The sequence below is a fragment of the Dermochelys coriacea genome, chromosome 6, assembly GCF_009764565.3.
Source record: "Dermochelys coriacea isolate rDerCor1 chromosome 6, rDerCor1.pri.v4, whole genome shotgun sequence".
Lineage (NCBI taxonomy): Eukaryota > Metazoa > Chordata > Testudines > Dermochelyidae > Dermochelys > Dermochelys coriacea.
The window spans coordinates 87,657,809-87,672,326 of record NC_050073.1 but is presented as its reverse complement, the minus strand read 5'-3'; the positions used below and the strand labels follow the sequence as shown (position 1 = coordinate 87,672,326).

General features: G+C 51.8%; 1 protein-coding gene across 5 annotated transcripts in view; it reads right to left on the bottom strand.

Moving 5' to 3' along the window:
• TMEM63C (transmembrane protein 63C) overlaps positions 1-14,518 on the bottom strand; it is an 84,467-nt gene that overhangs the window by 13,987 nt on the left and 55,962 nt on the right. For 2 of the 5 annotated variants that reach the window (XM_043516240.1, XM_038407320.2), the window contains exons 2-13: positions 13,825-13,939; positions 13,098-13,314; positions 12,044-12,123; positions 8,044-8,131; positions 6,381-6,418; positions 5,225-5,367; positions 4,745-4,796; positions 3,956-4,064; positions 3,346-3,419; positions 2,821-2,901; positions 2,064-2,184; positions 467-600 (exon numbers count right to left, since the gene is read on the bottom strand). In XM_043516240.1, the coding sequence (XP_043372175.1) occupies positions 467-600; positions 2,064-2,184; positions 2,821-2,901; positions 3,346-3,419; positions 3,956-4,064; positions 4,745-4,796; positions 5,225-5,367; positions 6,381-6,418; positions 8,044-8,131; positions 12,044-12,123; positions 13,098-13,295 (1,118 nt within the window). In that variant the 5' untranslated portion in view covers positions 13,296-13,314; positions 13,825-13,939. Of the gene's footprint in view, positions 1-466; positions 601-2,063; positions 2,185-2,820; positions 2,902-3,345; positions 3,420-3,955; positions 4,065-4,744; positions 4,797-5,224; positions 5,368-6,380; positions 6,419-8,043; positions 8,132-12,043; positions 12,124-13,097; positions 13,326-13,824; positions 13,940-14,518 lie in introns of all 5 variants that reach the window. The other 3 variants (XM_043516239.1, XM_043516241.1, XM_038407321.2) reach the window with 3 other exon arrangements.

Here is a 14,518-nt window from a genome sequence, read left to right as displayed (position 1 = left end):
TAGTCTGTGTTACTCTGCCAAACTCAGAGGTCATTTCCTCTGCTGATATGATGGGCAGAGTCCAACTGAGACTAAACAACCATTTGGGTTTATCTTACTGAAAATCAGAGTCCATGCGGAACCATGGAAATACTCAGAGCGCCCCTTGATGGCCTCAAAGCACCAGGGCCACTGACGGCGGGCACCCCTGCTGGCTCTGAAGCAGGAACGGACTAACTATTCTTGGTACCAAACCCAGCAGTGGAAAGTGCTAGAGAAGCCGAAGCTGTTTGTTATTTTTATATTATATTATATATTTTTATATATATAATATTATATATTTTTAAACACCCCAGAGCTGTGTGAATTTCAGGTTCATTTCCCATGGGGAGAGGGTAATGTGTAGGGGAAAGTTATTTTCAGACTGCCCAGAGGGCCATTCTAGCTAGCAGGGCCTCGGCCTGGTTCTCATTGAGGTGGCACTCACACTGCTGTCATCCTCTCATCCTGGAAAGTGACGAAGGCCATGTCAAGACGCTTGAGCGTAATGCGGTTGCGCTCAGCATTGAACTCATCGGTAAGTTTCTCTTCCAGCTCCCCATAGTATTGCTCAGCATCTACCTGCAGGGGAGAGGAAAGATCACTTTAAAAGGAGCTTACCTCCCAGAGAGATGGGGACTCACCTCCCAGCAGATCACTGGGGATGAAATCTGGGGGCTGCCACATCAACACCTGGACTAGCTATTGGGGGGCAGTCATGGAGCAAGCTACCAGTGGGAATGAGAGGAGCTGGTTTTGTATGTCCAGGCTCCTCCCTCACCCATGTGAGGGAAATAAGGATTCCAGGAGGGAGCTGGGGCCTGTGGTCCAAGCTAGGGCAGAAGATGCATTGATGCAGGATTTAAGGAGGCAGTGTTTGGGAACATGCTAAAACTGAAACTCCCACCACCATGAGTATGTTTAACCCCAGCATCACCTCTCGCCGGGATAAAGGACATTGACTGAGGGCATCTGGCCCCCACCTTGTTCACCTTCACCTTAAGAAACAGCAGTAGAACCAGGGGGCATTGAACCCTAAGATCACTATGGCCTCCTCCTTCAGACCGCTCCTCTGGACTCACCCCAGGTGTGGTGCCTATGAGACATCAGCCAGTGAATGATGCAAGGGGCACATAAGGAGAGCTGACCCTTACACTTCATAACTGTCAGGAAAGAACCTGAAAATGCACCTATGGATTTTAAACCTGACTCTATCTGATTGTATCCCTCTCCCAACATCCTTCAGGTGTTCCCTGTCTCATTAGGCCTGCCCCCGAACGAAGCTGCTCTGTTTGGGCAGGTCTATGCTGGTGCACACAGGGGTCCACCAGTGAGGAGCAACTTGCAGGATCGGGGCCTTTGAGTGTCAGAGCCTATGTTTTTCTGTGGGCACGTACAGCACCTAGCGCAACGGGACCCTGATACTGATCGTGGCCTTTGCATACTGCAGGAAGAAATATTAAGAAACAGTGTTCAACAGCTGACAAATGCTAGCCCAGGATGCACAGCTGCAGTGAGTCACCCATGGCGGGGTGTGAAAGTGAGAGTGACCGCGCGTCATTCCACTCTCTCCAGGAAGACACGCTGCTTGCAAAAGAACACCACTAAGGTCTGTGTCAAGGAGACAGCTGTCTGGGTTGGAACACTAGCTGCAAGTGACAGTTTGTGCCCCTAGAGGGCAGTAGCAGGCGAGTGTTTCCTAAATGCACAATTCAGGTTCCGGTGAGCACCCGTGCGTGCCTGGCTGCCAATTAAACCCACTGATTCTGTGGGTTGTTTGTTGATCTGTGGACACCTCCCTCTTGCCCTGAGAGTTCCCCTGGCCCATCTCAGCCAGTGTGAGACGCTGGGGCTCATTCTCCTGAGCCTCCATCCTCCAGGATGCATGGCGGGAAGCAGACTGGAGAACAGCACTGTTCAGTGGCTGTCACAGAAGCGGAACAGTGGGGGGAGGGGAAGCTGGAAGAGAATCTCTGACCAGATGCCTGGGGGTCGCTGGGGGCGAGTGTTATCCGGCCCCACCTCCCACCCCTCCAATCTCCTACCTGCTCGAAGCCGCAGCTGTGGCAGCAGAAGATGCGGGCGCAGGGGTGAGTTTTGATCATGATTTTCCCCTCTTTCTGTGCCTTGGTGGTGAAGTAAAGTCGTCCCTTCATCGCCTTGCGCCTGCCAGGAATGGGATCGGAGAGGACACTTCATGAGGCCTCCCAGAAAAGAGAGCAGCTCCCCCTAATTTTTTGGAAAGGAGCCTTTTTTCCATATACACCCAGATGCTCCCTGTGTCTTCCATAAGATGCCCCCTACAGCACACCTGGCCGGAATACCCCATACGTACCATGGTGGACAGGGACAGAGGGGGAAGCCTGATATGCCCATCCTGCTGTGCACGCTCCTCCTGGCATGGGGGCCTGGTGCCATGCCAGCACAAGGAGGGGACAGTGCTCACTAGCGGTAGAGAGTCCTAAGGTATCCCAGGCACAGCCTGCCAGACAGGCAAGGCCACCAGGAACCTCAAATAAAGAAACCTCAAATGCCAAGGGAGGCCAAGGAATGAGATTTCTCCCCGCTATCACCTGGGACTCCTGAGGCCATGTGGACAAAGTGGGGGTGCTCCCCCGGCTTACAGGAGTGTTCTTTTACAGGGTAAAGTAGATCCAGGCAGGATGACGGCTCCGGAGAGCCTGCAGAGGCAGTGTGCATACAGACTCTTGAGCCCATCCATGGGTGATGTGCAGGCATCGCGGGATAGCTCCATGGGACTCCTAAGGAGTTCAAGGCACCAGGGCCCCAGTGCAGACTCACCTCTCTCCATCCAGCTTCATCAGCTTGCGAACATCAAAGCAGAACTGGACGTTGGTGACAGTACAGCTGGGATAGGCCTCGCTGGGGGGCACATACACAGATAGACATGTGAGACTCTCCCCTCCAGGAGACTGAAGAGACTCAAACCACTTGCTTCTCCCAGCCCCACTGGCTCCTCATCCCCAGCTCCTCAAAGAAGGGAGAGCTGGGATTGCAGAGGGGGACAGGCTTCTATTCCCAGGCACTTACCAACCCCCAGGAGATGAATCTTCCTGGGCAATGTTGGATGAGAAGAGGGAGGATAGCTGCATTTTCTTTACTTTCTTCATTACCTGAGACCTTTGGCTGCCAGCACCATCACCTGCTTTCCACACTGATGTTCCTCTAATGTTTTCACCCTTCCTCCAGACCATGGGCATCCTGACCTGCCTCCCTCCAGTCAGTCATCAAGAATCAGCAGAACCAGGGGCAGGGAAGCTCATAGAGATGGGCACAGATCAAGCAGCTACCTGCGGTTCTACTCACTGAAAATGCTTGATGAGAAGGGAGGAGTCTGTGATCTCCTTGGGAATCCGGGTGACCATCAGCGTCCGGGCAACCTGGGAGAGGAGAAGAAGAGCTGAGACAGAGGGATTGGGGAGCAGAACCATGCTCTGTCTGGCATTCACAACACTCCTGCCTCTGCAGCACCTCCCATTCTCCCTGGAAGGAAGGTCAATATAATCTCTTCCATTGCACAGATGGACAAAAATGATGCACAGAGACTGGTACAAAATCATCCTGTGAATTGGTGGCAAAGCTGGGATAGAATCCAGGAATCCTAATTCCTAGTCCCCAACCAGCTCACTATAATCCCTCTAAGAGGTGAGAACAGAACCAGGAGTCCTGACTTCTAATTCCAGGCTCTAATTACTCAAGCATACACCCTCCCAGTGCTGGGAATAGCCTCTGACTCCCAGGCCCCTGCTGTAACCACTAGAACCTACCACCTCTTACACTGCTTGGACGTAGGTTGAGCTCAGTCCCTCGATAGCAACATAAACAAGTTTCAACTTGATTAGGCAAAGGACAAGCAAAGTTGTGCAGAGTCCCCCCTTGGGTTGGGAGGGGCAGAAGAGGACTGGGGGCAGCTCACCTTCTCATCTTCCTTGTATTCGAGCTGGACAGAGTGATGAGCCATACAGAGGATGGTGATAATGAAATAGATGAGAGCGAAGATACTATGCAGCCACAGGAGACGGTCTCTGGGCAAGAAAAAGGAACAGATCTGCATCCTAACAAAGCAGAACCCCTACTGGAGATCAGTTGAACCCACTGCAGTCCCACCCTCCCCTCCACCTGGAGGGCAAGCTATCGGCCCATCACAGTGCAAACCAAAAGCACATAGCATCCATGCTCATAGCTACTGCAGTCCCAGCCTCTTCCAGCACAAGGTGCTGTAAGGAATGGGTGCAAGAGGGTGAGCTGCTGGGAGTTCAGTTATTGCAGTCCTAGCCTCTTCCAGTAGGGAGCACCAGAGGGAATGCTGCAGAAGCATTAGCTGAGCTGCTGGAGGAATGAGGCAAGAGAACTTGTAAACTCAAGCTGCTCCAGACCAAACCCATCCCAGCAGGAGGTGCTGTACTGAATGGGGTAGGAGTGCTGGCTGGGGAGGTGCTAGCTCCAAGCTACGGCAGTTCCAGCAGGAGGTGCTATAGTGCATGGTGTAGGAATGCTGGCTCCCATCTCTTCTTGTACAGCTGTCCATGTCTGGCCATCAGGCGCTCACACGTCTTTGCAGTGCATCAGACACGGGGATCTTTATGAATCATGTAAAAGTAAACCCTGTCCCTGGTCCCAGGGGCCAGTCCCCACACTGCTGATGGTCTAACCCTGTGACCCTGGCAGCCATCCCCTCAAGCGGCAAGGTGTGGGGGGAACGTACTGTGTTGGGACGTTGGTGATGGTCGTCCGGCCAAAATGAGCTGGACTGCTTCCTGGAAGAGAAGAGGGGAAGCATGGAGGTCATGGGAGTGCCACACATCTCAAGAGGTTCAGGCCCAGAATACAAACAGCTCCCCTGTGACAGATGCCTGGGTTCCCTCCTGGCTCCTTCCTCTCTGCTGCTTCCCTGGGGTTTCTCCTGGCCTCCTCCTGCAAGCCCCAAAGCTTCTCTGGCCTCTCCCATTTCCTATACTCCACAGCTGGCCACCAACCCACACCCCGTGGGACCAATCTCCCAGGCATGACCCCCTGCACTGGACCAATCTTCCGGGCACCACACCTTATCCAGAATTCCACCTTCCTGGCTAACTGACAGCGTCATCATTCCCCCATCTGGCTTGGTGCATGATGCCCACCCATGTGCTGTGCAGATCTGTGCCCTGCCACTGGGATCAACCAGTGGGCTCAGAGAATTACCTACCCAAGAGGTCCCCAGAGAAGTTGACAGGCAGGATGACAGCCACAGAGAGCACACAGACGATCATGACCAGCACCAGGATGTGGCGCTGGAAAGAGAGGTAGGTGGTGGCGTCGATCCCACACTTGCTCTGGAGCTCCTCATCCCTTACCGATACAGAGGCGGATGGTGTGTTAGTGCAGGTGATGTGAGATCGCCCCTCCCTGTTCAGGGGGCATGGCCCCCCCACTCTCCAGTGGAAAGCACCAGCCCCAAATACTGCAGGGCTCAAACTCAGGCCATCCCTCCTGAGAGCACATAAGGGATTCAGGAGGAGAGTGCTCTGAGTCTCTCCCTGGAGGATGGCATTCTGGCACCTGTGGAATGGGACATCTGGGACATCTAGAGGGTTGCAGACTGGTCCCCAAGGGAAGGGCTGAGAGGGAGCCCCCTCATTTGGGACATTTAATCTGGGCTTGGACAAAGCCTTGGAACATACTCTGAAAGAAACAATCCTGCACTAGCCCCTGAAGGCACCTAATTGGACGTCTTCATCTCTAACTCCCACACAATAGGATGTCCCTGACATTCCATGGACCGGATCCCTGGATGGACACAAGAAGAGATGGTGATCTCCCAGCATTTGGAGAGTCCAGCCAGTGAACCACCAACAAATCTGGACGCTTTCCTGAACTAGCCAACTCTGCTAAATGAGAGGTGGAAAGCCCCTGTGTCTGGTCTCTCTCAGGGGAGTTCCAGCCCTTTCTGATCCCCACTGGCCCTGAGAACAGACTTTTTGCGCAGTGCTTCACTCTTCTGGACCTGATCAGAACCAAGGGCACCACAAAAATGAGGGTGGTAGGGGAGAAGTCTGTCAAACTTTTTCTGAACTTCAAGTATGTTGTGGGCCTCCTGAATGCCCCTCAAGGTGGGAGGGAAGCACTCACCAGAACCAGGGCAGAGGGGAGATGGGGCAGCGCAAAAAGGGACAGCAGGGTGTAATGAATAAAAAGCCCATATTCCCCTCCCCCTCCAGGGGAGGTGCTTTCTGATCAAGGGATGCCAAGCAGATACAGCAGCACTGGGATGTTCACTGGTGATGGTGTCTTGGATACATGGAAAGGCAGAGAGAGGCCAGTTAGCTGCCATCCAATGCAGACAGGAAAGGACATGTACTTACTTCATTTGGTAGATGGAAATGAGCCAGGAGCAGAATCCCTGGAAGGTAAAATTAACAGGATCAGCTGGTTGAGAGCAAACCAAGGTACCAGAAATGGAGTGTGACCTCAGATTGCTTCACATTGCGGGGAACCAGGGAGCAGCCGTGCGGTGATTGTGGCCAAGGAGGGCAGTCAGGGGCTGGCCGCAAGGCAACTATTGCTAAACTAACAGAGCTGCTGCTCAGCACTCAGTGACCAGCTCTGACCGCACAACTAGTGTCAATGGGGACAGAACATGGAGGTGAGCACCTCTGTTTTTCTGAAAATGCCACAGGACCTTTAGCATCCAGGTAGCAGCCCTCTGAGAGAGGCTAAGGGACTGGCGAAGACGTATGAGGAGAGCAGAGAGGAGTCAACAGATAAATGCACCGGGTCATATTCCTTCTGGGGGAAATTGTTGGGCATGAACCTGGCTAGCACTGCCTAGAATAAAGATGACTCTGGGGGGACATGATCACAGCCTACAGAAGCCATCAGGGTGACAGTACAAGTGAATGAAGGGAATTATTAACGCTCTCAAGAGATGGAAGGACAAGGAGGGATGGCCCTGAAGTGATGGAAGAAAATGTCTAGGCTGGAGATTAGGGAATTTGTCTTCACAGCAAGAGCAGCCAGGGCAGAGGCTAGGACAGGGAAGCCCCATCGCTGCAGAGATCTGGGAGCGGGTTTGAGAAGTATGGTAGGTGGGGATGACAGGGGCTTGAATACTGCAGAATCCAAGGACAGACTCAAGCAGCCTTCCTTGGCACTGGCTGGCATGGCAGACCTCAGCTCCAGGGCTCCTCTGAAGGACAGGTCCTTCGACAGCACAGCAGAACCCTTCCCAGGACTGCACAAGGGCATTAGCCCTGGGAAAGAGCTTGCCTCCCTGGGGCAATTCTCCCTTTGCAGGATACAGGCTACTCCCATGGGCTTTCATTTGACTTGACCCCATGAAATGTACATCCCCCCCCTCCACCTAATGACAAGTGAACAGGGTCACAAATCAGAGGGAAACAGGAGAATTCCCAGTAAACGGCCAAGACCTGCTGTACAGAAGAAGAGGCGATGCCAGGAATGTCACCAGAGCCACTTTAGGGGATCATCTTTTTGTTAGCCAGATCTTAAATCTTTCTGTATGACAAACATGCTGAGAGAGTGAGAGCAGGGCAATGGAGAGATGGAGGAGAGGGAATGAGAGAGAGACAAGCTGCATCTACCCTGGGAAATTTAGGAAAATCTTCCATGTAAGGAGTACTGAGATAGACAGTACTCTAGAGTTTCTATCACAGTGTTGTCTAACCCTGTTGGGAACGGATCTAGAAGACACAATGGCAAAAGCACCAGTGCACTGTCTACTCTAGCACTCCCACTGCTGACAGCAACAACAGCTCCCCTGGTGCTAGAGCAGTGGGGTGGGGTGGGGATTTCTCGAACACTAACACTCACTATAAGAGAATTAGAAAACTGCCGCTTCACAGGAAAACAAAGAACAGCTCCTTGCTCCATCATTGGTTTATATTAAACAGGAAACTTCAGACTGGTGACCTAATCTAATTTTAAACCTGGGCTCCCTGTAGTAAAGAGAGTTCCTCTTTGCACAGGATGGAGCTAATTTCCCTCCCACATCCCACTAAGACTCACCACATCTTTGTTATCGACATCCGGGGGGCTGGTCTCTGACGGAGATTTCTCCTTCTCGCTCTGCTCCCCGTAGAACAACGACGTCAAGCTTCCAGGCAGAGGGAAGAGGAGAGAGAGGACAAGAAAGGGGGCACAGGATGGAGAGAAGGAGGAGAGGGAATGAAGGAGAAGCACAAGAGAGGGAGCGAGAAGGACAGGGAAAAAACCCAGGATTCTGATCAGACCCACTTCAAAGTGACATTTTTCCCCATAGCAAGCAACCCCTTTCTGAGAAATCAGCCAAGCCAGGACATCACTTGTGCATTTCTAGCCCAGCATCTGGGAAGAATTTTTTAGCTCAATAGCTGCATGGAGTCAGCTCTCTCATCAGACAGTTTGTTAAGAAGGTGAATCAACAGGTGGCAAAAGGATTCTATACATGCAGCAACTGCACCCCAAGAACATGTCATCCCCAACAGTTCCCCCCAGGAAATAACTGCACCTCCCCTGCAAATGGCACAGATTCAGTTTCACAGAAACAGTGGTTACACACACACAGCCATTGTCTAGGACATATTGAACTGTATTGATGCCCACAGCATACAGGAGAAATGAGACACCAAGTCAGTCAATAATGATCATATTGTAACAAATTGGCATGTGTGTGTCTGCCTGTCTATGCATACAGTCACTGCCCTCTGCACAGCAGAATCAGACCTGTTTCGCTGTGGGTCATAGTCCCTATAGTGCTGTCAGCTAATGGAGAGTCACCTTTAGCTCAAGTGCTAGGGCTGTATGCTTTTGGAGTGGGAGCATCTGAGTTCTCTCCTTGCTCATGCTGTTAAGTACTCAATGGCCATGGATTTGTTATGATATAATAACACTCTGTCCTCTAGCTCCATTTGTTCAAGGTTCTCTTTATGGTTCATAAACACAGCTCATGCTTCACAAAACCCATGTGAGGTCACTACCTTCAGGACAAGTTAAAGGAGGCTCTTCAGAACCAGGGTCAGTGTGGGGAAGATATTAACTATTCAACACTTCTCCCTGTACTGGCTCCTTTCCAGGAAAATCCCCTTTGGTTTACACTTGGGACTCCCTAGAAGTAAGGAAGAGGGACTATCCTGCCAGATCAAAGTAAAAACAAGATCCCACTAGTGCATGAGGCTCCATTGTCTGGTTGTTTCCCTGCTTCTCTTCTGTTATCGCAGATACTTTGGTTAAAGAAGAGTTCTCCACTCTTTTCTCCACTGAGGTCATAACTCCATGTTTGTGACATAATCACGGCAGTGACTGCAACATCACTAATTCACCACTGTGACATCACTTGCACTATCCTGGTAGAAGAGGAAGAGCTTGGGGAGAGAAAAACTCTTAAAGGGACAGTGTCAAGTCATTTGTGCTGGAATTTAGATTGTGTGAGAAAAATGTTTTTCAAAACTTAATAATAAAATTACAACAATACAATAATACCTAGCTCTTAGATAGTGCTTTTCATCAGTAGATTTCAAAGCGCTTTCCAAATGAGGTCAATGTCAGTATCCTTATTAACAGCAAGGTTTCCATTAACTGAATGGAAAAACATTTTTGTTTAGCTTTAAAGCCTTCCTGGCAGTTTAGCCCTGGGCTAGTGCTTGGCGACTAGCAAGGGAAAGTGTCAAGAATGAGGAAGTGAAACTGATCTGGCTAATGTCACTGCACAAAAGGAGTGAAATGCAGGGTGTAAAGCAAATAGGAGATTACTGGGGAAAAGTGACTTGGATTTTTACAGTTCTGTCAGTTTTAAACGTGCCATGTGACATTCTAGTACCATATTTTTAACCATGTCTGCTGGTTTAAATCTTGACTGTCCCTTTAATCTCTCCAACAAGTGAAAACATCACTGACACATTTCCAGATTTAGAACCAAAGCCAGCGCTTGAGAAAAATCAAAGAAACCTGAGGCTCAGAAGAGGATTCTGGAAAGAATTCCCTAGAGCTGCCCCATATCTCTCAGAGACACCCTTCCCTACCCCCCTCCAGAAATAACAGCCGTAGGAAAGAAAGAGGAACCGCTGCAGGGGTGGGGAGTAGGATGGCTGGGAGGTGCTGAGGAACATGGCACCTGTGGGGAGGATGCCTGATATTCTGGTCTGGTTTCATGTTGCCAACCAAAGCAGGTTTGGACTTGTAAATGGGGAACAACATCTCTCAGAATCCCGACATTCTTTTAATCAATACCAAATATAGGGTCTGATTTTTTTTTTATTGTGATGATCACATTTTTCTCCTGAGTCCTGTCCTAAGGCCTAGCTGGGTTCTAAACCCCTGGAAATCTGCAGGCCAGGAGAATGCTAATGTCCTCCTCCACCCAAATGGACTAGTGCACCAGGAGACCCTCACTGCTGTACCAGAAACACGTAGCACTCTCTCCCCTCCTGCTGCCAGCCCCACACTCTGTGCTGAGGCAGTCTCCTGCCCCTTTGGTGGCTCCAACCCCTGTGGGAAAGCAGCTGCTGTTTCTCTTTCTTTCCCAGGAAGGCATTTTTCTTGTCACCAAAACCACAATCACCAGATCACCATTATCATTACTCGTAGGAATTCCATGTGCTTGGAGGGATTCGGCTGGTTCAGAAGTGGGGGAGAGGGGAGAGACGAGACAATTAGAATTATCAGAAATCATCCAGGAGACTATATCATTCCCTGCTTATCCTCCCAGTTTTATCTCCCCAGTTGACTATCACCCGCCAGCCTGCAGCCCATTGCACCTGCATTCCCCCCCACACGCTCATCCCCACTCAGCTCTACCTCAGACTACTAGTAAGATAATGACAACAACATGCCAGGTGCCACGAACCCCCTAATCATCACCTACCACCCACACCTTCAGCTCTATTTCTAAACAACCCTCCCCACCCCCACACCCTTCCATCCTCTCATCCCGAGCAACCCAAACCCACACCTCTAAACTCCCCCGTTTCCTCTCCTCTCTGGTCATATCGTAGCACACAGATTTCATTCAGATACATGCTGTGCACCCCTCTGATACTTGCACCCTCTTTGCAGAAGGCCAGAGCATTAAGCCACATGCCAGCATTTAGCTAGTTCCATAACCCTCAAGGACCCCTGTGCTGATGATAGTCTCCAGTCAAAAGGCCCGATCCTTCTCCCATTGCCATCAGTAGCTGTTCTGCCACAGCATTCAGCAGGCATCGGATCAGGTCCTTAGGGAGCCTTGGCATCCCTGGTCAGGACCTTTCACCAAGGGATGGTGCAACTGCTGAGAGGGAGGTGGAGGACGGGGTCCTCTCACCGTTAGTGGCTTGCGTGTTAGCTCAATAATTGCTGCACATGCTAACGGACTTGTGAGGGGTTTGTTATTTAACCTTTTGGTGCAAAGTTTCCTATTTCTTTCTGGTTTTCCAAGAAAGAAAAAAAGGAAGAAACATGTTCCTTAGTTCTGAACCTATAAGTGAAAGCTAATGCAGCCCTGGCGCTGACTCTGATACACCTGCCAGTGTCACTCTAGAGAACCTGGCCCTGCCAGTGCATGGACAGCCTTGCCACTTCCACTGCTACAGAACTGAACTTGCCTTCAATCCGCCCACAGTGTGGGAACAGGAGAGAGCTCCAGAGCTTACTAATGGCAGCATTCCCGTCCCCGCCCCAGAAACGTGTCCACATTATAAAACCCAGCAACACACTGGGCACTAACTGGTCCCCGTCTTGAAAGGCTCAGCAGAGAGGCTGACTGGGTCATGGAGTCTGAACTGCTCTCCCATCCCTAGCCAGTGTTCCTCCAGGGGAGGGATGAGGGAGCCTGTGAGAGAAGGTTGCCCTGCTGCCACCCATGCTGTGCGCCTCTCCGTGGGGATGAAATCCCACAGCTGCCGGTCTGGCACCATCCAGCAGCCCTGACATTGACTCTGCTGGGCTTGTTTTGGAATAAGGGCAGGGAACAGACCCCCCACCTCCTCTTCCTGCTCTGTCACAAACACTTGGGGGATGCAACCAGCTCCTAGAAAGGGAGCTCAGTCCTCACCTGTCATTATCCATCAGCAGGGCCAGGCGCCCATAGTCCCAAGCTGCTTTCCGAAGGCAGGAGAAGACCAGGAGGAGGAGCTGCAGCAGGAGAGAGAAAGCAAAGGGTTGATGTTCCAGCCACCTGATTTCCTGAGGCCCCTCCATTCAGAGGGGTTGCCCTCCACAGGTGGGCCCAGTCATGACAGCAGAACCAGTCAAAGCTCCTCTCAAAGCCAAACTGAGGTCCTGCTTCAGTGACTCCACTGCCACTGGCTCCTGGTGACTGCATTCACACACCCCAGCAGAGACCCACAGAGTCCATGGTACTAAACCGCAACACCCATCCACACAAGGTGGATATACCCACACACAGGCACACAACCAAGGTGACCATACACACATGCACACACAGAAAGGCAGAGACCCATATTGCCAGGGCAAGCCCCACCTCATCTCTCTCTCTCTCTCTCTTACACACACACACACACACACACATGCACATACGCAGAACAAGAGTCACACACAAAGAAACTACCTCCCACCTTGTAGTCAGAGCTATATGTCCAGCATAGTCACACAATACAACCTTTCCACACCTTCCCAGGCCCAGTTATACACCCACCATGGGCACAACACATGCTGGAACCCACCCAGATGCCTACAGGCAGAATCGGATACCTGCTGCAGGCTCACATAACGCACACACATGTCCATGATTATGACTCTCGTCTCTCCTCCTGGACTCCACCTACACACACACGGCCTCACTGGCACCAGGAAAACCAGGGCCCATAGTTTACCACCTGGCCAGCTCCATTAGCAAGAGCTGCAGTGGAAACAGGGCTCAGGCATTCTGACCACTGTGTCATCTGACCACGCTGAATAGGTGATGTGGGGTCGCACTTTAGTCCTGTGTGCGGTTCTAGTCATGCTGAGTCACTCCCACCCCTGAGGCCTGCCTCTTTCCGTCCCCAGGTCACTTGAGACACTGCCGAGAGACTGGGCAGACACTGGGAGCTGGGGACAGGGGGCAGTATGGCACCCTGGCACGGCCCCCTCCTCGCCTCACTCACCAGCCAGAGGATGAAGTTGATGGCAAGCACGGTGGGCACGCCGCCGAATGGCAGCCCCTGCAGGACCGTGCTGTGGGAGCGGGCGCTGAAGCACTGCTCCTCTGTGCTGTTCGCTAGGGGGTCCAGGAAGCTGAGGACATCCAGGGAGACGGGGTTGGCACCCCCGGGTGCAGGCTCAGCCAAGTACACAGTATCCATCTGTGCCTCCACGCAGACCCTGCAAAACAGCTGGGCAGAGTCCACCAGGGGCAGGATGGAGTTGGGGAGTGGGGGAACTTTAGCGGGCAGGAGTTCACAGTCCTGGCCTTCCCCAGCAGGTAGAGCTGGCTGTGAGCACAGCTAATAGAGCCCCAGCCTCTCTCAGCAGGAGGCACCACAGAGGTGAGTGTAGGGCAGGTAGCTGTCAGAGTGAGCTTGTAGCTAGTGCAGTCCCAGCCTTGCTCAGCAGCTGGTGCTGTAGGAATCAGCACAGGAACCCGGGATGGGCGAGCTCCCAGCTACTCAGTTCCCAACCTCTCTCAGCAGGAGGTGCTGTAGGAGATGGGGCAGGGCCCTGGTGGTGGGCCACTCACAACTTCTCCAGTCTTAGCCTCTCCCCAGCAGGAGGTGCCATGGGGAATGGGGAAGCTCCCATCTGCTCCAAGCCCTGTCCCAGGGCTACACTCCATATGACTACATACGATTGTTGTCATTCGGTTTTCAGATGCCGTCTCATTTGTACTCATACCTGACCAAGGTCCCTTGCTGCCTTCCCCACTCAGTCCTGGCGGCTGGAATCAGTCACTGCCATCACGGTGCGGCCAGTGTGTAGGAGCGAGGCACTGAACCATTCGCCAGAGCTGCTATGAGAAGAGAGACACTGATACTAGCAGAGGGGCAGACAGGGCTCTGCTCACCTTGTTCCCACACCACCTTAGTTTCACCTTTTATGGCAACCCAATAAATAACACCCTTCCCCCCCACATCGATACCCAGAATCTTTGACGTTATAGATAAAGTCCTGTTGTCCATCTTCCTGCCAGCATAGGACTGTTCCTCTAGGATATTTCCTCGGCTTTACTACAGTCCAGTTTCAATGTCCCAAGCGATGGGGCTCCCACCGCTTCCCCTGGGAGATGAAGTGACAGCCTCACAGAATTCGCTATTAGGAAATATTTACTGCTATTCAACTTCAATGACTTCATCCTAGTCCCTTTAGCTGTACACCCTTGAGCAATCCCCTGCTCCCCTGGGGGCTTCTACCTGTCAAACATCTGTGACCCGCTATTCATCCCTTGGTCATTGCTTAGCCAAGCTAAACATACCAAGCTCTTGTAATCTTTCCTCATAAACCAGCCCCTCCATCACTTTCGTTGCTCTCCTCTGACATCCTCCCAACTTGCTGATATTTTTCTGGCCCGGAGGTGCCTGGGATTGATCTC